Source organism: Chroicocephalus ridibundus, chromosome 17 (genome assembly GCF_963924245.1).
Source record: "Chroicocephalus ridibundus chromosome 17, bChrRid1.1, whole genome shotgun sequence".
Classification (NCBI taxonomy): Eukaryota; Metazoa; Chordata; class Aves; order Charadriiformes; family Laridae; genus Chroicocephalus; species Chroicocephalus ridibundus.
This window is the reverse complement of record NC_086300.1, coordinates 6,597,643-6,620,777: the sequence shown is the minus strand read 5'-3', so window position 1 is coordinate 6,620,777 and position 23,135 is coordinate 6,597,643. Positions and strand designations below refer to the sequence as shown.

The following is a 23,135-nucleotide window of genomic DNA, read 5'->3' as shown; positions in this document are numbered from 1 at the left end:
CGCAGTGACAGTTCTGAAGCGGGTTCCTCGGGCGCGAAAGGCTTCAGGAAAATCATTGCGGAGCCGCTTTCCAAGGGGATCTGAGGTCTTTTAAGATTTACAGGAAAAAAAAAAAAATAAAGCGGCAGTCTGTACGTTTTTTGGTTTTTCTATTTTTGTTGTTGTTGTTTTGTTGGGTTTTGTTGTTTTGTGTTTTGTTTTTGCGTTCAGTACGAATGAAGTAAACTTGGCTGCTTCTACACCGTCAGTAAGTCTCAGATTTCAGAGCAGAGGGAGAGATGAAACGAACTCGTTTTGGGCACCTAGCGGTAACAAAACTTCGTCCCTGCTTAACTCTCTGCCATCCCTCAGGAAGCGGAAAGCACATGTTTAGGTAGTGTAAGCCTTTTTCCTTTTATTTAGAATACCCTCTTTGTTTAAACAATGTTTCCCCCCCCAGATACAAAGTTCGGCCAGTAAAGATTACATGGAAACTGGAACACGCATCGTATGGAATACAAGATGCACCGGATGAGGAAGTTTAAAAACTTTCCGAGCGAAAAGTAGACCAAAGGAGAAAAGAGAAAAAAAAAAAAAAAAAAAAGGAAAAAAAAAAAAAAAAGAGTCTCCTAACATTTTCCCAAAGGTTTCACTCTCCTGTCACACACACTCTCCAAATGACAGCTAGCAAATTCAACTCTGCAAAAGAAAACAGAGTCACGTCAATCGCGAGGAGAGAAAACAAGCCTCAAGGACACAAACCGCACCGTGGCCTGGGAGGAGCGATAAGGTCCGGAGCAGCCGGGACCTCCGGCTCCCACCGCCACTCACCTATGTTAGCTTCTTGGCTTTGTTGTAGAGCGAATCCACTACTTTACTCATATTCTGAATAGTCTCGAGGGCGGCTTCGTAGGTTTTGTCTACGGGGGGTTCGTCGAAAATGATCAGGACTCCCTCGCCTTGGTCAAGGATGCCTGCGGACACAAAGCCGCGGTTACCAGCGTAACGCTCGACGGAGCCCGTCTTCCAGACAGCAGGAATTTGGGGGATCTCCCCAGGGAACGGCCGGTCGGCTGTGCCGGGTTTGGAAGGGGCTCGTGCGTCGGACTAGATGGGCTGACTGGTTTTGTCTGGCTTGCGTTAACAGAACCTTATCCAGGAAAAAAAAAAACCCTAAAAAGTCCTGGAGAGGGGCCCGAGAAGACGCCCAGGAGATGCTTACGCCCGCCCGGTCCCTAACCACCACCTTCCCCCGCCGGGTCCCCGTGCCCAGCACAGGCTCAGCACCACACGGGGGGCAAGGCAAAAACATAAAAGGCCGTTTTATAACGAAACCATTTCCAGGTGCCAGACGGGCGCCGCAGCTGGGCTCTGTAATTTTTGAGCTATTCTCCAAGCAGGATGCTGCTTTCAGCCATTCATCCGGCTCAGCCACATCGAGAGGGTTTTCTAACTCGGCGCTAGGCACGACGTAAGCAAGAACCGAGCCGTTTCCTTGAGGGCTGATACAGAGAAGCAGCCTCCTGTGATCCCCGACGAACCCGAAGCCATCAGCCGTGCTGTGGGGCTGCCCCCCACCAACGCACACATGCCCCTGGCATAAGTTATCTGGGAAAGGTGACGACATACTCCGGTAAGCTCCGGGGCAGAAGGGCACATCTTTGCTAGGAAGCCCACCAGCGGCTCTCACAACTGCCCTTGGATGCAGCCGCAGCAAGGAAGGGCTTAACAGCGCTTTCTAATTTGTGAGAAATTAAGCCTGGAGCTTAACGAAGGCAGACGGAGCAATAGGAACAGCCTTCACAACAAGAGTAACAAATAAAGCCCCCCCCGGCCCCGGCTCGCTGCTCTTCCCTGTTACCCTGCCCTCTGAAGCAGAGCGGCGCGAGGAGGACACAGGGGCTCAAAGGTGCGGCGCTGAGGAGCCCGTCCACAGGTGCTCACACGCCGCCTGCCCTCGGCAAAGCCGTCAGGACCGAAGGAGGCAGAGACTCACCATGAAACTTCTTGTCCAAGATCATCTGTGACAGTTTCCTTTCGACCTCAGCCTGAAATTGAAGCAGAGAAATGTAAAAGTCTCCCAGAACTATATAATGAAATGTGAATTTCACTGCCCCTAACAGCCCCGGCGGGACACGAGCACCGCTTAAAAGCGGCTACGTTATCACTGAACGCCGCGTCAGCACAGATCTCTCCTCGCGCGCTGCTCTGATACCACCACGGGCTTTAGATGACATCGGAAATGGAGCGGTAGCTTTTACTGCCAAGAGCACCAGGACGCCCTGCCCTCGCGTTCTGCAGGAGCCGGCGGATCTGTCACCTCACACAGGCATTACTCGTGAGGGGATTCGGAGCGTTCTAGCTTGGTCTGGCAAATATTTAGTCAAGTGCTGGCCAAGCTGACCTGCTGCCCCGTGCCAGGCAAGGCCCCGGGGTCGGCTCCTCTTCTGCTCTTTGGACAGAGGAGACAGAGCCGCAGTTAAGCAGCTGCGGGCCAGCTTTTAGTCAAACTGCGTGTTAAACTAGGAAAAGACTGCACGGATAGCAGAGGAGGACAGATAACGTTACGACCATAAAGGCCGAACCTCCGGCCTTAACGGCAATAAAGGACAAAAGCACTTTGGGATGCAACTGGGCTTGGACTGCAGTGGATTTTCCTAAAACTTAATCTGGTTGGGATTATCTGTAAAGCACTTATCGCAACAGTCGATGTGACATACGCATCCCTAATGAAACTTCAATCGCAGCGATTAGCTGGATCCTGTATCTTAAGGGTCTGCCAAAGATTCCTCTGAGCACGCTCGCGGGGATTAAACGCAGGTCGCCGGGGAAGACGGCGCTGGTCACGATACGAGCTGTTACTACAGCAGAGGAAAACCCGTCTCCAAGAAAAAGCCAGTGCTTTTTTCTTTGACAGGGAGCAAAACCCACGTGAAGGAAGGCGACGCTACAGCGAAGTCTTAGTGCAGAGGACGCCAGTCCAATGGCTCCTGGAAACTGTCTGCGTTAAAGTTAAGCTCCCAAGAGCGGTATCTGCCTGTGAACGCTGTGGAGCTGACCTGTCAGGTTTAATAGCCTACATTTATTTCCCAGAGGCAAATGCTATTTGAACTCAATTCCTTTGCCCTCTCTTAAGACGTGCCACTGATTTCTAGGGATGTTCTTACCTTGGAGAGCTTGATGAGGCTGGATATGTGTTCAATCTATAAGAGAGACCAAGAGAGTTAAGTAAACCTTTAGCTGTACTTGTGACACGCAACGTGGAGGTGTGGGGCTCTGCCAAAGAACAGCCCAAGGGCCCATAAACGCTTGGGCCCAAAATGGTTTTCTCCACTTTGCAGCTTCACATCCATCAGATTTCATACCCAATTTTAAGTGAAGATGGACTAGGCACCTAAAGCCATTTCCCTCTGAAACACGAAATAACGTTTTTTTTCCTCCAGGATTATCGCAGCTTTACCCACACCCTGTCAGGGCCCTTAGAAGTCAAACACTGTCACCTTCAGTGTTTAAAGCGTGTCCACCTTTCAGGGCGCGTAGCAGAACAGGTGGAAAGGGCAATGACTCTGGAAGATGGTTTTCCAAAGCTCCCCTCAGCCCCCTTCCTTATCATTTTTCAGCTGCACTTGATGAACCCTGAGCTCTGGAAGTGCCAAGAAGCTCCGAGTGAGAAGTATTCTGTACAGGAACAAGTCCCTCACCCCGCAACGGCAGGGGACAGAGATACCAGCGCGTCGGCGTGCTTGCTGGGAAGGTTTACCTGTACTCTGGAAAAGGGTTCGATGACTCTGATCAGATTCTGTTCCAATAAGTTATCGTAGAGCTTAGCCAAGTGAGTGTTTATGATGGGGTCGTCCCTGAGCTCCACCTTGTAGTCTGTCAGAGCCTGCGGAAGACACAGCGGGAATAAACAATTCAGGTAGCAACAGGTTTGCTGTCTTCAAGGCCCTCTGAGTACGAAACAGTCTTCCCTCCCTGCCCAGCAGAGCATCGGTGGTTAATCCAATCCCACAACTCGGCTAAAAGGCCAGGAGGTCACGACAGCCTGGCAGCCAGCGTCCTTCATCTTCACACTGCCGGAGCCCAGCAAGCCAGAATCTCCGGTTTACGCTCCGGAGACAGCATGACAGGATTGTTTCCTGACATGGGAATCCTCTCCGTTATTCTCTGTGGTATTCTTGCTGAAGCCAGGAAAAATTTTTTAGGAAGATACACATCCCCAGCGAACAGCACCAAAAGTTCAGGAAACGGCTTCTGAGTTGGCTCTCCAAAATAATAATTTAAAAAAAAAAAAAAAAAAAAACGAGACCCCAAAAAACCCCAAACCAACCAACCAACCCCTCCTTAGTTTCAAGTAAGCTATTGCTCCCCACGCTGCAAAACCCAAACCGGTTGATTACTGCAGGGTATTTGCTTGATGTGCCGTCGCTTTCCGTGAATGCTTTCACGGTTACTTGCTGTGGGATGTAACAGCCCCTACAACTTCCCAAACCCGCCATTTCTGAATGTTTTGTCCCGCCGGGCCCCATTTTCTGTCTTCGTGACTCACCTTTTCAAAATCTGCCAGTGATCGGTTCTTGCTGGCCTGTGCCACACATTTTAGCGCTTCTGTCTGCGGAGAAAGAAAAGGAGAGGAGGTTATTTTTCTGGTGCTACTATGCCAACTGTGCAGCACACTGAAAACGTGCTTAAGCAGCAAAATGGGAACGTTCCTCTTGCTACAAAGGCATGTCAGTGTGAGTTCCACACAGGCAGAGAAAGAACAGCTGCTAATAAGGGGAACACGCGGAACAGCTGCAGGACACAGCGTGAAATCAGCTTCACAGAGACAAAGAACTCAAGTTTTGCAAGGTCTGAAAATACCAGCTGCAGTTGGTATCAGGTTGCGGGTTGGGGGTTTGATACAGTTTTTAAGGAAAGGGCACATTTGGGCGCTTGTGTAATGAAGGTGGCCATTCTCAGCCCTGAAAGCTGTGTTCCTCCCCTCCAGCACGCCACGTGTCCTCTGCCGAGCAACAGAAAGGTGACAGAAGTCCTAGGGATACCCTATCACGGACAGCATCAGGAAATGTTTCTTGTCTACCCCACAGTTGCTGAAACAAAGCAAAAGACTCGGCCACAACCAACCTACCATATTTATACTAAACAGAACAGTAACGCCACTAGAGGAACAGTTTCCAAGTGGCAAGAGGCACGAGCGTGCCAGACAAGCAGGACAGCCCGGTGGCTGCGAGGCACAAGGCCCACCAGGCTTCCGCCACCACGTGTCCCACCGAGCTGTCCCCGAGGCTGTCCACAGCTGCTGCAGGAACGCTGCCGTCTCAGGAGGACAGCACAGGGAGCAGCTGAGATTTCCTCCACGGTACACTGCCCCCACGCTCTGAAAAGGAGCCTCCAACCCAGCTGCCGCTGGGGAGAAGGGGATGAAGCAGGACCAGGGCTGCCGTTCGTGATCCAGCAGGGATAATACAGGGGTAACCCCACTCCGGACTCTTTTCTACGCACGTATGCTCCGTGACCTCCTCTGCTAAAGAGCTTCCCCAATCCTCTGTGAGGCAGGCGAGCATTAGCTCCTGCGTCAAAGCAAATAGCCGGCCGACCAAAGCCACCGAGGGCAGCAGTGTGTAAGCCTGGATCAGACCCTGGCACGCTCGGCTTTTGGCCCTGAGCATCCCCGGATTTAATACGGAGGTGGCGTTCACAGACTGGCAAGTTAACATGTCAGAATAAACAGTTGATTTAACAACTCCCCAGCTGCTTGGCTTCCACCTTACACTCATCTAGGTCTCAAGCTGCTCTGCTCTGAATGGATTTTCAGGCCTTGCTACCACACAAGTAAAAACAATGAAGAACTTGGATTAAAATCCATCAGATCCATGGCTGCAGAGCAGTCGGCGAGGGCTGAAACAGGAGTACCTGACAGCGTTAGGCATTCAGCAGTTCATGAAGAAAGCAGGGAGCAGAAAACCAGGGAAAATGAAGCGAGCAGGCCGGATTCTCAGGTTGTGAAAAATCACTGTATTCCCTTTGAAGGCAATTGACTTATGGTAATTACTTCTGGTAATTTAATCAGTTCTGGATCTCGCTCAGGACACTCAGCAGTGAAGAGTGTTTTGGTACGAAAAGACCAAAAGTATTTGACAAAAAGAATAACACGATATTCTCAGAGACAATAGGAAGATAGAAAGGATTCAGTTTCTCTACCTGTCTTCCCGCATACCGCAGAGCAAGCTTTCCACTCACTAACGCTTGCACGTCTTCTGGGCTAGAGAGGGGAGGGAGGGAAGAGAGTAATTATTCAACGACGCGGTCAGCTTAAATCTAAGCGTGTCTCAAAAATTCCCAATTAATAGCAAATTGCTACCATTCAAGTAACACCATATCACAAGCACTGATTAGGTCATAAAGGACGACAACCAGCAAGCTTGTCTGCTTGAGTTCTTTCGTGAGTATACAGTCTTATAAACAAAAAGCCTTTCCCGCTTAAATGTAGGAAGTGTCCTTCGCAGAACCGTTTGCCACGTACATGTTCAGCATGATTTTGCACAGCAACATGTATTTCAGCGCAGTGATGGCTTTTGGGTTGTCAATTGAATCATATCCCTCAAACGCCTCGTAAAAATATGAATAGGCTGTTTTCCAGTCCTTCTCTTCTGCTGCATGAATAATACCTGTTGAGAGGAACAAACAGGCGGGCATCAGAGCGAATTCTGACCGCGACTGGAAGAGGACAGAACAATTTGGTTGTCCAGTGCTTTATCCGGTATTTCAGTAAAGAGAATACTTTCCTTCTGTGTCCCCCTTTACCTTATCTCTAGCCGAAGAAGATCTGCGCCCTCTCTTAAGGGGACATGTTAAGACAGACAAGTTCGGGGCACTTCAGGTAAGCGCCTGTAAATTAGGTCAGGAACGTTACAGTTACACTAACATGGTGTAATGCTGTAGTGCCTGGGGAGGTTACGGACCCTCCACCACTGGAATTTTAAAAAACAGGCTGAAAAAACACCTATCAGGAACAACGTAGTTACAGCCGACCCTGCCTTGAGGCAGCTGGGCAGACTTGTGGGTATCTTGCGGTCCCACCTAGCATCATTTTCTGTGATTCACTCAGGAAAGGACAAATATCAGTCAACTGATGCATCATGACAAGCCCTAGACTTTCCCCTCCTCCTGAAGGGCTTTACCTGACTGCATGTCTAACGCCGCTTGCAGCTTAGGTGGACAGTAGATTGCGTTGGCTGTAGTCCGTGCAGAGGTTAAGGCTGCTCTTGCTTTTGGCAGATTGCTCAGGGCATGGTAAGTCTTACTTTCTAACAGCTGCACTTCCACCAGCAATGCCTTGTCGTCCATCTTTTTCAATTCCCGAAGAAGCTGGGAGCCTAGCACGGAGAAGAACAAGAACCTTTGTAACCTGCTCTGCATCTGCTCCACCAACGACCATACAAACCAGCTCCTTCCAGACAACACCGTCTTCCCCCCCCAGCGGCACTGGCTTGGAGGAAGGGAGGCGAGGCTTACACAACCTGTTCTTCCAAGAAGAGATGAAGTAGAGGAAATAATAGCGGGTCAGCGTCAGTCCACAGCTGAAGAATGAACCAGTTTTGTGTTAGAGGTGGACGAGGGCAGTGAGAATACCTGGGTACGCGGACAGCGTGTCTCTGCCACCTCCTCGTGAGCAGCACTTGGCAGAAAGCCCAGGATGGGTTGTGCAGGTCAGATGGTCATGCTGGTACCCTTTCCCCAGGTGACAGAGTGATTTACCGCTCACATTCGGAGCGCCGAGCAAACCTGAAGTCCTGCCCATTCCCGCATTATTCCCCTAGGGTGAGATCTGAGGCTTGAAAATCCTCAGGTCTAAGAATACGGGATGAGGAAGGGAGGTTTTAAGCACAGGTCATCTACAGATCAAATTTAGGAGGTAGGAATGGACAGCCTAAGAAACGCCTAGATAACCTGTCATATTAAAGCCTTGTGAGGGCAGAAAGAACCAGCCCTGGAGAAAACTTTTCCCCTTCTTTCCCCACTGTTATGACCTAAAGAGCTAACTTGGGGCAAGCAGATGAGAACCTCGTCCTCACTCGCTGTGCTTAGAAGCTGAAAACCACAGCTGAAACTGCATAACTAGGTGGAAGAGAACGGACCCTCCCTAGAAACATCCCGTAGAGACTCTCTGCTTCCACCCGCTCCCTGCAGGCATAACCACGTCTTGGCCAGCCACACGGAAATGCTAGCGCACAACACTGACATCTCCAGAGAGCTTCGAGAGAGGCTGTCCTCTAGGTATAGGCCTTCAACAACTCCCTAGACTGGATCACCATCGTTAACTTAATTAAGCACAGCTTTGCAATGTGGATTCTGATCAGTTTAAACCCGAGTTCATTATATCTCTGTATGCAAACTAATTCTAACTTGATATTGAATTCCATGTATCAGAGCACTGAACATAACTTGATATTCTGATCAGACACAAGTCACTCAGGCGACTCCGGACATGAGACACGTTCTTGCCACCAGACTGCTGAAGAAGTTACGGGTCCCTGGTGAGGCATCGCCACCGCCCGGGTGAGCGCTTCTGTCCGTGTCACTGCAGTCATCCCTCAGCCCTGCTCATACCCGCGCGCCGAGCTGGCGGAGCAGTCTGTACAAATACCCTTTAGCCAGCTTAGACCTCAGCATACATTACTGCAGTCATTTGCAAAACGAGCATTCGTAAAGCACCGAAGGGAGCTGGGCCCTGTAAGATGACCTGCTTTACTCCGCTTTGGAGCGGAGCAGGAGAGTTCACATGGTTAATTACCATATCTCAGGTGGTGCAGAAGCAAATTCTTAAAGCCTTTACACTGCTTCACAAGAGCTTGTCTAATGACATCCTCAGAGGTTTGCCGTTTCCTGGCGTTACTACTGCTTTTACTGGGGCCTTATTTGAGCAAACTGGAAAAAGCTGGTTTCTCCCTTCGACCTCTCTGACCACAACCGTATACCACGTATGTTCCAGCAGGAGCCAAACCTGATGGCCTTCAACTGGATACAGCTCCGCTTTGCTTCCAAAATTATTTGAAATGAACCCACGGTGAGAACCAGAAGATGTCTAAAAGCTTTTATCGCCAAGCAAAAGATGGCAGAACTGGTAGAGCACTGAGAAATTAACGCCCAAGTCCTACAAAACTTATGAAGGAACATGACGTAGTCGGATCATTTCCCTCTGTCAGCCTCAAGACGAATTCCAAAGCCAAGAGCTACTACCACCACCTAGTGGGGGACTCACCTAGCTGCAGTGCTTCCTGGTACCTCTTGGTATCGAAGTACAAAGAGACCAGCCTCGCCTGGAGAACAGAAGAGGAACAGTGAGGAAAGCCAGAGGAAGGGTAGTACAGATTTATTTCGTAAAAAATGAAACTTTACATTCTTATCTGCACAAGACTTCATTAAATTAGTTTGTATTCATTACATCATATGGTCCGTTTCTACAAGATCTACCGTTTGGAAGATTGGCTCGTTCAGACACAACGGGTAAAATCCTGCCTATTCAAGGAGAGTCACAAACTTTAGCGCAATTAATCGTTATTGCCCGTCCATTGTATGTACAAAGATCCGGACAGAATCACGGAATCCCAGCCTGGCCGGGGTGGGAAGGGCCCTCTGGAGATCATCCCCTCCAACCCCCGGCCAGAGCAGGGTCACCCAGAGCAGGTGGCACAGGAACGCGGCCAGGCGGGGTTGGAATGTCTCCAGAGACGGAGACTCCCCCACCTCTCTGGGCAGCCTGTGCCAGGGCTCTGCCACCCTCACAGCAGAGAAGTTCCTCCTCCTGTTGAGATGGAACTTCCCAGGGGCAAGTTTGTGCCCGTTACCCCTTGTCCTGTCCCCGGGCACCACTGAGAAGAGCCTGGCCCCATCCTCCTGACACTCCCCCTTTCAGTATCTATAAGCGTTGATACGATCCCCCCTCAGCCGTCTTTTTTCCAGGCTGAAGAGTCCCAAATCCCTCAGCCTTTCTCCATCAGAGAGGTGTTCCAATGCCCTAATCATCTTCAGACAACACACTACAAGTTCCCTACTTCTATAGCTATTAAATCTGATAAAGAGAAGCCGTTATTACACAGGTTTGGGATCCGCACTGTAACATACCTCCAGAGCCTGGCGTAGGAAAGTCCTCTTCTCTGATTTGGCCCATTCAATACACTCTAAACACAGGTCAACCTTAAAGGGAGCAGAAAGAAATTTGTAAAGCCGCCTGCTGCCCCTCTTTAAAACAGCAGTATGCTTCAATCATTTCCTACAAGGCAACAAAAATACAACAAAGCCTGAATCTCCACAATGTAGCTTAAGAAAACAAGTCATTTCCGTCTGAACAGCGGCATCGCTAAACACCGAATTAGCTTTACTTTGAAATGAGCCTGGAGATTTGGGGTAGATACTAATGCCGAAGGCTAATGTCTCCGAACGACACCTTTAATATTGCCAGGGTAAAGCGTAACTCACCGCTGATGAGAACTGCGGCTCAACAGCGGCAGATTCAGCGACTTCTCTTCAGCAAGGGCTCGCCGGTAACCACGCGCCGGTAACCACGCGCCGCACACTTTAGCCTGGGGCCGCATCGTGTTGACACCAGAGTTCGCGCTCCCAGAAAGGTTGCGCAAAACGCTACAGGACAGCTAAATCGTGCTACATGCTTTCCATATTCTATCTGCTGGATTAACTTCCTGCACTTTGTAACAACGTTCAAAGTATTACGCTGCTTCTAATCCCTTCTGCAAGGGAAAGTGAAGTTCGGAAGGCAAACTAAGGCAAACTTCAAGCTTCAGCCATCACAAAAAAAAACCAACCGACCACCTTTGATTCCTTTTCTAAAGCTTCCAATAACTTTTTTCTGTCCGCCAGGGACAATCCTCCCACACTGGCATATGAAAATAAAGATTTGGCTGCCAAAGTTTCATCAGGAAAAATGACCGCTGAAATCCTAACGGCATTTCTGAAACAGCTGTGTTTTTGTTTGAAATAAAGACATCTGGGTACATGAGAACTGATTCCGCCTTAGGGCAAGGGATGAACTAAAAGGCTTTGAGGTCCCTTCCAGCGCGTTTCGCACCATTTCATTTAGCCGAAGAGAGCGCTGTATTTTCAATTGCTCTAGGAAGAAAGGGAAATGAAGTGCACGTGTTTTAGGGCCTAAATATGTCAGATCACGTGTGTCCTTCAGCACAGAAAGCAACAGAGGTGCCGGCTCCACTATTTACAACCGAGTTAGGTGCCAGGAGCCAGTCAGTAAGTGACACCGGGTGTTTTATCCGTCACTTCAAAGCAGAGTAAAGGAACCCAATGGCTTCTCAAATTTTTAAGACCGCTGAGATTCCCCTGATGAATAAAGCAGTCGTGTTCCACCCCAATTAGAAGTGGGTGTCGATTTAGTACTGGCCGATAATATACAGTAAGTCATGCTGAGGTGCCCAGCTCAGGAACACCTTTTCCCAAAATCTGTGGATCGCAGGTGTTTCTGGAGCAGCTCTGGAGCTGTACTACACCACAGGACCTGTCAGCTCCTCGTCACTGCTTATTAAATGGGGACATTTTATGAAAAGCCATTACGAAGCTGCAATTTATTGCACAGTGATAGCCGGAGCATTAGGAGCTGGAGAAATCTCCAATTTCATTGCTTTACTGGGCTCCTGGGAGTCTTCTTAATATAAGTTACACCAAGGAAGCAAGTGTCCCTCTGAACGTTTCTGAGGCGCTGAAAGTGTTCAGGATTACTGCATCGAGAACCTCACAGGTTAAGTGTCGTAATTCCTTAAGGCTTTGGCTTCTGAATATGCTTGAACATGAATGTTTTTACTAACCGGGCCTTGTCTCCATCGCTGTTCATCCAAGTTCTTCCCCTGCCATAAAACGCCGCCTTTTGGGACTGCGCCCAAATATTGTTATTTACATCAAGTTACCTTTAGGAAGAGTCTGAAGCCGCTTATTTTCTCCTGACCCCTTTATCACCTGCACATCCCACTCCACTTCCCTTAACCTCTTCTCTTAGAGAACAGGGGCAAAAAATTCTGTCCATCACTGTTGACGGTAACATGACGTGCAAACCGCAGGAACTGAACAGCAAACAAAGAACATTTGCTAGGTTATCAGAGCGAAAGGACGATACTCCTGCGCTGATTTGGCTAACGAGAATGCCACGGCCTCTTGGAGGCTGTAATTTGCCAGTCGCTGTGTGTGGCTTTGTCCTTACCCTGTCGCTCAGGCCCTCCCTGCCTCCCCCTTCCATCTCACTGCTTCGCTGTGCCACTACAACCCGTATCACCGCAGGTCAGCACTGCTTCTAAGAGGCTCCTCACCATTTACAAGTTGCTCCTGTCCTCCCATTCCCAAATAACCAAACAAAAAAAAAAAGAAAAAAAAAAAAAAGAAAAACAACTGTATTCTAGGGAGCTAATGAGAATGGAGTAAATCCTAACTGGGAGCTATCTTAGCCTGAACAGCTTTTCTAGTGGAGAAGTTAATCCACTGGAAGTAGTTGTTCACACTTGGTAGCTGCAAAACCTTTTTCCACTCCCACTTCAGGAGTTGTTTTCAGGCCTCAGAAGCCCCCTGTAGAATAAGACGCTCGCTGCACTGTGTCCCCACGCAACACACCTTCGTGTCTCTACGTGAGAGATCATAGAATCACGGAACGGTTCAGGTTAGAAGGGGCCTTCAAGATCATCTAGTTCCAACCGCCCTGCCATGGGCAGGGACACCTCCCACCAGACCAGGTAAAATTTAACTTCCCGATGAGGATGGGGTCCTAAGTAATCCTCACCATCTTCAGAGGCGTGAGAGGTGGGCCCATGCAAACCTCATGAAGCTCAGCAAGGCCAAGTGCAGGGTCCTACACCTGGGTCGGGGCAATCCCAGGCACAAATCCAGGCTGGCCGGAGAATGGCTGGAGAGCAGCCCCGAGGAGAAGGACTTGGGGGTGTTGGTGGGTGAGAAGCTCAACACGCCCCGGCAACGTGCGCTGGCAGCCCAGAAACCCCCCGCAGCCTGGGCTGCATCCCCAGCAGCGTGGGCAGCAGGGCGAGGGGGGGATTCTGCCCCTCTGCTCCCCTCGGGGGAGACCCCCCTGCAGCGCTGCCTCCAGCTCTGGGGCACCAACAGCAGAAGGACACGGAGCTGTTGGAGCGGGGCCAGAGGAGGCCCCGGAGATGCTGGGAGGGCTGGAGCCCCTCTGCTGTGGGGACAGGCTGAGAGAGCTGGGGGGGTTCAGCCTGGGGAAGAGAAGGCTCCGGGGAGACCTTGGAGCCCCTTCCAGTCCCTAAAGGGGCTCCAGGAAAGCTGGGGAGGGACTCTGGAGCAGGGAGGGGAGCCATGGGACGAGGGGGAATGATTTTAAAATCTGGAAGAGGGAAGGTTTATGTTAGATATTAGGAAGAAATTTTTCCCTCTGAGGGTGGTGAGCCCCTGGCCCAGGTTGCCCAGAGAAGCTGTGGCTGCCCCATCCCTGGAGGGGTTCAAGGCCAGGTTGGACGGGGCTTGGAGCAACCTGGGCTGGTGGGAGGTGTCCCTGCCCAGGGCAGGGGGTGGAACAAGATGATATTTAAGGTCCCTTTCCACCCAAACCATTCTGTGATTCTACCTAATCCCACCAGCTCCTGAACAGACCCTCCTCCAGCTCTGTGCCATCACACACAGTCCCCACCGTTCCATTAGACCAGGCTCCCTGGGACAGGCGTAGCTCCTCTCCCATCCCCAACACTAATCGCACCACAAAATACTACTAATGCGGTGAGTCTAACAGCAAACACCACAAATCTAAGAAAAACGGCCAGGATGAGAGTTCCTTCTAACCTGGAGCAGACTGAGGCTTGCAGAAAAATATGGTTACGAGCGAATTAAATTATCTGATGTTTTATTAATAGAATATATCCAAATGCATTAAATGAATGTTTCCTGACATGAATAATTCTTCAGTGTGAAGCGAAGTAGGTCAGATAACGGTGTTAGAGGCTTTTGAGGAACGCAGCAGTGCTGAAATTTAAATCTTACCTCCTGTCCTGTTGCTGCCTCCATATCAAGGAACAGATCGAGCAGGGATCGGACTAAGCGGGCTGCCTTTGCTTTGCTGATGGAGTTCAAGAAGGGTCGCACGTACTTCAGAAGTCCTCCCAGCTCTGTATACAAGGAAAGAAAAAAAAAAAAAAAAAACCCCAACAAATCGTGAAATACAGCCACGCCGCCAGAAGTCACACCGCAGCTGGAGGACCTGACACATCCATCCACAGCAGTATTTATTACAGCAAACATTTTTATAAGCAGTCTCTCAACATCATTTACAGGAAAAGGGCGATAATCATCACCTGAAGGAACGCCTCGCAGTAAACACGGGGACTGGCAAAGGGGACTGTTGGGCTCCAGCCTTCCCCCACAGCATGCGGTTCCCGTTACTTCAGTTCGCCCAATTATAACACCATTTGTAACGACACTCGCCTCAGGCGCGTTTTAAAAATGTAAGCATCTGCTAAATGCTTTGAGATTTTTCTATAAAATGGGCAATGGAGTTTATAGTTTAAGTATGTTTTTATTAACTCACGGTTGGACGTTTTAATGTGCCATACCTAGCCAGTCCGATACACCCTGTGCTCCACGGCTGAAAAAATGACATTTCTAACACTTCAACTACCCACATTACCTGGTTCGGTCTTACCTCACTTAACTAGATTTCTGTTTCTACTAGTCTCCTTACTACTTTACGGTTATAAAGCTAGCCTCGAGCTCACAAAGGAAAAGTCTTTATGAAGAAATACACTGAAAATGTCATTCCTACAGAGGGCAGGAACACGCCGGAACGTCACAGCAGTTTCGGGACTCGGTGCTGGCGGGAGCAGAAGGGAGTTACGCGGTGGAACTGCAGAGCGTGAGTTAAAAGTCTTCTCCTGCGATAAACACGCCAGGTCACCGTCACGTCTGTGTACAGCGGCGGGGGGACGATGATCCTGCCAGCAGCCGAGCGGCGTGCCAGAGCAGGGCTCGCTGCTGACTCATGAAGCCGTGGGGTCACCCGCTGAAATCACGGCTGCTTTGCCCCACCAATTTTTAAGTCTCACCCAACCATCAGGTAGATCTCGCACCACCACGTTTACAAGATTTGATAGGAAAAAAAAAACAAACCAAAAAAAACCCAATCAACAAAACCAAACCTGTAATGAGTATTTCAGAAATCTTCATTATACTCTATGCCAAGCTAAAATACGAGACTAATCTAATTTTATTTCAATTAGTATACGGAGGAGCATCATCAGAATTTCAGTTTGGGGGGATTCCAATAAAAACAGATGAAAACAAGGTTTCTTTCATATTTCATTTAGCAGTAACGCATAAGAATTTATTAAGAACATCTTAATAATATCTAAAAATTATTCCTTTTTTTTTTTTTTTTTTACTTTTTCAACGTGTTTATTTTAAAAGTTTAATCAAGCCTGATATAGGCTCATTTCTTACACCGTTAAGTGGCACTCACAGCGTGTTCCAATGCTGTTGCTCATGGTGACCTACTGCCATTTTTATACCTCTAAAAGCACGGATTTAGAACAAACGGAACTTCCCTCGAGTGCGTCCTGAATCCTTAGAGGAGCCTTATTTTCCAAACAGCAGTGCAACAGGTCCTGACTCTTCCTACGATGAGCCACTCGGACTTTGTACAGGGAGCAAAACAAGAGGCTATGACTGCCATGCCTAAGAGTTCATAAAAGTTTTACTTTCTCTTTGTCCGAGAATAAATGGGCAGGTTTTTCTAGAACTGAGGAACTAACACTAGAACGTCGAAGGACGAGCCCCGCTGACCGAGAGTTTCAAGCAGGACTCAGCTTTTACTTGAAAAGCAACACTTCACCGACTGCCCCGCGGCAGACGATGACTCTGCCCACACCCCCTTCGTTCTGAGGACTGCTTGATCCGCAGCGCCACTCAGGGATGCAAATCCCCATCGTTTTAATCAAACTCTTTGGTTTCGCACACAGTAAACAAACTACCGAGACAGCGGCAGACAGCGGCTTCCAACGCATCGGTTTTGCGCAGCTACTCTCAAGCATCCCTCCTCTCGAGGCGAGCTGAGAGACGTGGGCTCCAGATCACCCTGTTGGGCTTGGAAGAGAAGCTGGAGTTGCCCAAAAGCTGGTTCTTGTGCCCTTCCCATGGCAACACCACACTTAACACCAGGCACAGGCCCGCTTCTCATCAGGCCACAGCACTGTATCCTTAACTTTGAGCTCTGCAATTAAGAATTTGCCAGTTTTTGCCCGCCTTATCAAGGCAGCGAGATTCCCTCCGAGCTCCATCAGCTCTCAACTACTACAAGGTCCCTTCTCACTGTGCATCGCTGCGTCACACCTGCTTCTCAGGACCAACTGAATCACGTTTTTAGTGCGCAACGTACTCTCCCACACAGGAAAGGAACTTTAGAAGAAAAGAAAGGAGAAAAAAAGAAAAAAAAAATCACACAAAATATACCGCAGTACTTATCTTTCCGCTGACTTGCTCAACAGCTGCCCAAGAATTCACTAGAAAGCGGTTCGAAGTCAACAGTCAGAATATCCCTACATTTTGCAAACTACACATTTAAACATGCGAGCTCAAAGTTCCCATAGAAATTTCTCTTTCCTACCAATGTAACTGTCAACTATTTTTAGGATTATGGTGGGTTTTTTTTTTTTTTTTTTTTAAATAAACGCAGTGGTTGGTAATGGTGTGATTGACAGCTCTAGAGAAGTGATGAGCAGCCACTCTGGAAAATGAAGTCTGCTGTTCATCCTCAAAACGCTTCCACAAGCTAACACGCCACGTACCCAAATTCCTGATCCCAGTTATGCCCATCCTATAGTTTTAAGCAACGGTATAAAAATCTAGAACTGTCCTAAAAAAAAAAAAAAAAGTCATTAATCTACCATTTCAACCCTTAATCTCTATCAAGCAGATAAAGAGGGTCATGTGTATTATCATTATTATTATTATTTAAGCAAAGGCTGTAGTTCACCAGAGGTTAGTCCTTTAAAAAACTCCAGATTCATTTCACGCTCTCGGCCAGTCAGCGCCACACCAGTTATGACTCTCAAACCCCACCAAACTGCAGCTGAGGTTCTCCCAAGGCCGCAGCTCACCGACCCTTTCATCTCCAGGAAATTATCACTTGAAAGTAGCCAACGAGCCCCCGCAACACCTCGAATCTCTCAAAGAAATTCCACTAGCTAAAACTAAAACGAGCGCAGCGAGAGCTACAGCGATATCTGTTTCGTTCGGGCCAGAAAATGCACAACCTCAGCCATTTCCCCGTCAGGTTAAACAGCGCCGGATCAACTCCCCTCGGATACGAGGATCCGCGTGTCTTTGTGACCAGTTGGACCAGGTGAAGATGCTGCTGACCTGACTGCTCGTCACTCCTACTGGTCTGCTTCCACCTAGAGAGCGGACCAAGAGGGAAAGTGACAGTGTCTTTCCCACACGATGGCACATCCCTAAGCTGCAAGTATCCCCTTTCTTCATCCCCCAGCTTCACCACATGTCTCCAGAAAGCACAACCTGATCTCACTCCCATTTACACACACACGAAACCGTCTTCTTCATGTCCCCAAATTCATTTTCCTCTATTCAGAATATAGCTGCTCTGCAGTTTAGCGTTCCCTTTAACACACTGCAAATACGTTTCACATTTGCTCCTTCATAAACCTGGTTTCGATGAGTTAACATTATCATTTTTCAATTACTTAGCCTTCCCCTTCAAACAATCTATTAGCTAGCCACCTTCTGCCAATACAATGAAGTTCTTTATGCTCGTGAAAGGCTTCGGCTTAAACTCAGAACTACTCCAAGTTCTGCAGTGGTAAGGAGGCCACAGAATCACCTAGGTTGGAAGGGATCTTCCAGATCATCGAGTCCAACCGTCAACTTAACACTGACAAAAACCATCACTAAACCATATCACTAAGCACTACGTCTACCTGTCTTTTCAGTCCCTCCAGGGATGGTGATTCCACCACTTCCCTGGGCAGCCTCTTCCAATGCTTGAAGAAGTTTTTCCTAATATCCATCCTAAACCTCCCCTGGCGCAACTTGAGGCCGTTTCCTCTCATCCCATCGCCTGTTCCTTGGGAGAAGAGACTGACCCCCCCTGGCTACCCCCTCCTTTCAGCGAGCTGTAGAGAGCGAGAAGGTCTCCCCTCAGCCTCCTCTTCTCCAGGCTGAACACCCCCAGCTCCCTCAGCCGCTCCTCACAAGACTCGTGCTCCAGACGCCTCACCAGCTCCGTTGCCCTTCTCCAGACCCGCTCCAGCCCCTCAATGTCTTTCCTAAGACACTGGTACACCCTGCACCATTGAGACATTAAGACACCATGCACCTAACAACCCTTCTCTCAGGCTTATGCACACCAGCAGCACATCCACACATTACTCAGAGAGACTCTTCTGATGATTTCCCCCTTTTTAGGCCAAAGACACACATCTTCCTTGGTGCAGGAGCAAAGCCGTGTTTAGTTATCGCTACAGAAGCCAACATCAGAGTGCAAAGGGCACCCATACAGCACTGACGCCTCTCTCAGTTAATTTACTTGAGGTCCTTTAATATTCAATTAGAGAAACGGGCACTTGTACGGCAGGCTTCGCTTGTCCTGCTCCACATTCTTACTGTAGAAAGGGAAGAATTGTGTGCTGGAAGGGCTTATTTTTCTCCACTGACTACAAAAGCGCTAGGAAACCACACATGGACATCTATAGATAGGTGAGATGCAGAGCACCTTTGTTTCCAGCACTGCTCTAAGTGCACGCAGTCTACTTTGTCGCAAGCTCTGTTGTTCACTTGCAAATCACAGGGGGGTCAGCGTCCAGAACACTCAAACACGCGTAGACATGGGTAGATCAGTTAAACGGCTTTGTAAAATAGATGTTTACAAAGACTAGGCAGTAGGACACCAAGTGTGTGTTTCAGAATAAATATAAAACCATGATTTTGACCAGCTGCCGTCTGAGACCTCACACTGCTTTCCCTGAACGACTCTCACGTCAGGTCCGGCGTCCCAGTCGAATTTCAGTTCAGTTTGATTAAAGCTTCTGCTGGCCTGTTTACCTCAACAGTTTCAGACTGTTAAAAGCGCACACGCTTCACTTCCCATTCTGAATTATTGTTAGAAAACATCAGGGCCATACCATGGCCAACCGTCTGCCATGGACAGAACGCTCTCTGTACGGACGTGGTGTATCAGCTCCTAAAACGCTTGAGGTGAAAGGTGCTCCAGAAAAGGCGAGAGCATTCTTCGGCAAAAGAAACAAAACTAAACTGCCGAGCACAAAATAACAAACACACTGCCTTGAGCTACCCAGGAAACAGAAGATACAAAGAGATTCAACTCGAAAATCGCTGAATAGAGAACTTTACTCCATTTCTGTCCTTTCACACATTCACAATAGAAGGACTGTCGAGTCTCGCTCTTGTGAGGAGCTGGGGAAGGATTTTCTGATGTCATGTTTCAGCAGACAAATCAATTAATTGAGAAAGAAGCGGCGGGTGAGAACGGACTTTTAGGGACAAATTTTCCAATTTGCAGTTGGGCTCTGAGATTATTACAAACAAAACAAAAGAAACTTCTCATCTCAAACACGACAACAAAACTTTAGTCGTTTGTACGAAAATGGCCAGATGTCAAAGGGTCATGAACTAAACCGTCCAACGCATCATTACTGGGCCAAGTGACATGAGATTAATATTTTATGTTGTTTACCTTGGTTTTTTTTTTTCAGTTTCTGTCCTGATTCTGAGAGAACATTTCCTGCCAAAATCTGCTTTCACTCCTCTTCCATTAAATAAAGAAGCTAAATTCATCCGCGTGTGCTTTACCTCCGCATGTGCCTTACCCCACACTTCAGTTACTTATTTCAGGCTCACCTTCTGCCTGCCCGGTCTTGGCCAAAAGCGACCCCAGTTCCAGGATGCTCTGCTCTTTGACTTGCACCGCTTCCTCATCATTTTCCTGGACATCGCGTTTCACTAGAAAAAAAGTGGAAAAATTACCTTTAATGTTATTTCAGTTAGAAGATTATCATCACCAGTCAGCTCCTGGAAAGGCACCAAAAAAAAGAAAAAAAAAGTAACTGTTGTAACAGGCGCTAGCGAATTCAGCCTGGCCTGCGAGATCTGGAGAACAGATTATGTGGGAAGTTTAAATGCATAGCGTATAGAGCGCGCTTCATCTATACTTCACGAAGGCTTTAATCCAGCTGACGGATACAACCGCATGCTCCAACTTGAATACAACTGAAGTTTTGAAGCAGTCTCATTAAGCGTGTCCAGCTGTTCAAGTTTTATTTAAAAAAAAAAAAAACACCAGCACACAAGAGACCCTCTCCTACTGAAGCCACAAAACCAAATAAAAGAAATTTAATGGGATTTCCGGGCTTGGGTATTCTGGTATTGGGATTGCTGATGTCGCCGCTTTGTGTGTTACGTTGCGATCCCGTGGCCAAAGCGTAGCAGGAGAACAACATCGGGTGGGAGAGCGGGGTGCGTTTCGCTGGGGAGCGGATGAGGCGTTAGAGCTGCTGCAGGAGTGAGTGCTCCTGCCCACGCTGAACTCTGGCAATCTAATCGTCACTCTGTGTACCAACGTGAGTAACTCTGGCCCTGAAGTAGGTAGAAGGGCCAAACGACACACTACAGAACCAAACCTGTGTTTACACAACATCAATTTCATATAAGTTATCCACAAAACAATACACTTTCTTCCCTGCCACCCTGTAAATATTCATCTCCACCATCCCCCGGGCGGGCGAGTTCCTCCAACTTCGACACAAACAAACCCAAAATCCACTGCCCAGCTCTACGGAGGGAACCGAACTCCTCCGTGTTCCCTCTGAGCGCAGACTGAAGCTTTCAGTCCCCGCTGATGCATGCGCTGTCAAAACCAAAGTAACTTTGCTCTCAAGGAGGAAAGTATTGTGGCAAAACTCCCTGAACTGCTCCAGCTTACACCGACCGGCAACACGAGCTGCGACTCCTGACTGAGCCCGACTGGACGGAAAGTTGTAGGTGTGTTGACAGGCTTGAGAACACCAACTACTAATTAACCAGAGAAACACCGAGAGGGGTGACCAACTTTTAAAGACCGAAGAGCGATTCCAGTTTCGAGGTCTATCGCGGACACCAGGAAGCGTTTATTTCCCCGACGCAGCCGGGGTGACAGCAGGTCGCAGCATCTTTACAGAAATCATCGTATAAGGATGAGAATAGAGAATTACTCTTTTATACACCTGTTTCTGAGACAGAAATAGATACAGTACCCCCAGGTAAAGAGGGATGCCCACCTTATGCCTACAAACTGCTTTATAGCACCAACATCTCTTTGGCGCTCCTAAATGTCCGAGACGTCCCGGGACGGGGGAACTGCCGCAAACAGCATCTTATCTCGAAACAAACAGAAGTTAAAACTCCAGCCACAGCAGAGGGGGGAAAAAAAACTCCTCCAAACTTTCCCCGTGGCGCTGAGAAGGGAATTTAAACAACGGGCGTATTTTAGCGCCGTGAAAAAGGAAATCTCACGTCCAGCAAGAGCTTTCTCGGGCCGCCCGCAGGTCACCGCTACCAGCCCAACACCCAAACGACCGAGAAACCCCAGAAACAAACAGCCGGTTACCGGTAAACTCCTGCCCGCCCCGCCAAAGCCCCGGCACCTTCACGGCCTCTGCCTGCACAGGAGGGAACGGGGAGGAGAAGCCGGCCCCGGCCGCTGACAGGCTTGCCGAGCCGGGGCTTCACCGGGTCGGTGGGGCCCTCACCGGCGGCGGCCCGGCCCGCTCCACCGAGGCGGGTCCTCCACCCGCACCGCCGGTGCGGGTGGAGGACCCGCCTCGGTGGAGCGGCCCGGGCCGCCGCCGGCGGAGCGGGCCCAGGCCTCGCCACCGTCCGGCTCGCAGGGTGAGTCAGCAGCCGGCGGCGGCGGCGGGCGGAAGGCGGCGGCGGGCGGGCGGGACCTGCCGCCGGGACGGTGGAGGGGCGGTGTGGGACCTCACCTATGGAGTGGAGGATGCCGATGGAGGCCTCGCGGTCGGTGGAGAGCAGAGACTGGGCGCGCTGGAACTCCAGCACCGCCGCCGCCGCCATCTTACCGCTCCCTCCTCACCGCCACACCGGAAGCGGACGGGAGGGACGACACGCCCCTTCCGGCGGGGCGCCCCGAGGCATCATGGGAGTCGTAGTCCCGGCGGGGAGGAAGGAGGTAGGGGCTGGGGAAGGGGGCGTGGCCTAATGAAGGAGGCGTGGTCTATGGAAAGGGGGCGTGGTCTGTGGAGGGGGCGTGGGCCAGGAAAGCGCGCACATGGCGACCGTGGGGCACCCGGGGGTCCCATGGCGGGGGGGTGACCGGCCCTTGCGGGGCTTGTGCGGGGTCCTGGGTGCCGGAGGCCGGTGTGGGGCTCCCGGGGGACCCGCCGCGGCTGGGGAGGGGGTGGGGTCCCACCCGAGGCACCCCCACACCCGTGGGTCCAACCCCCCCTCCCCTTTCCCCAGCCAGCGCTGGAGCGTGTCCCCCCCGGTGTGACCCCATCGATAGCCACGTCAGGTCCCAGGGGAAGCCTCCCCCCCGGCCTCCCCCAGCCGCCCTCGGGAGGGGAGGAAGGCTTCGGTGGGGACATGTCACCCCCGAGGGTCACGGCTGTCCCCATCCCACCACCGGATCGGGCCCCCGCGGGTGGCGCATGGCCCTTGATGGCACAATGTCCCCCTCCCTGTTCACACCTCCCCTGCCCGCCTCGTCCCCTCCCGGGGGAGCAGAGGGTCTGGGCTGCGGGGACCCCCGGGCTTGGCAGAAAGCAGCCCCCCCCCCAAATCACTGCTGAGCTCCCCAAAACCCACCCCTGTCCCTGCGTCTGTCCCCACCTCGGTCCCAAAGGAGCTGGGACCAGCGTCCCCACGGAGCAGCCGCCTTTCGCCACCGGAAAAACTAATTTAATGCCTCGGAGGTTCAATTTTACATCTAACGGGGAATAAAACAAGGCCCCCAGGATGGCGGGGGGGCTCCAGCCCCTGGTGTGCCCCCGCTCCCGGGGGGAAATCCCAGCACCCAGGAGGTGACACCCCTGGGGACAGGCTGTGCTTTGGCGTGGGGAGGTGGCACCGAAAGCGGTGACTTATCCCCCCCCGTT

General features: G+C 50.2%; 1 protein-coding gene across 1 annotated transcript; it reads right to left on the bottom strand.

The window, feature by feature from the left end:
• Positions 1-374: 374 nt before the first annotated feature.
• PSMD11 (proteasome 26S subunit, non-ATPase 11) lies at positions 375-22,144 on the bottom strand. The gene is made up of 14 exons (XM_063354535.1): positions 22,005-22,144; positions 19,885-19,986; positions 14,002-14,126; positions 10,108-10,179; positions 9,245-9,302; positions 7,164-7,358; positions 6,506-6,650; positions 6,184-6,244; positions 4,529-4,591; positions 3,740-3,865; positions 3,147-3,182; positions 1,976-2,027; positions 811-953; positions 375-678 (listed from the first exon to the last, which is right to left on the bottom strand). Exons 1-13 carry the CDS (start codon positions 22,093-22,095, stop codon positions 811-813), a joined length of 1,269 nt encoding a protein of 422 aa, XP_063210605.1. The 5' UTR covers positions 22,096-22,144; the 3' UTR covers positions 375-678.
• Positions 22,145-23,135: the final 991 nt, after the last annotated feature.

Coding starts and splice junctions, on each gene's coding strand:
- PSMD11 (XM_063354535.1), bottom strand. CDS start 22,095: ATGGCGGCGGCGGCGGTGCTGGAGTTCCAGCGCGCCCAGTCTCTGCTC. Junction 7,359..9,244: donor CCAGGAAGCACTGCAGCTAG/GTGAGTCCCCCA, acceptor TCTCCGTGCTAG/GCTCCCAGCTTCTTCGGGAA. Junction 3,866..4,528: donor CACTGGCAGATTTTGAAAAG/GTGAGTCACGAA, acceptor TGTCTTCCGCAG/GCTCTGACAGACTACAAGGT.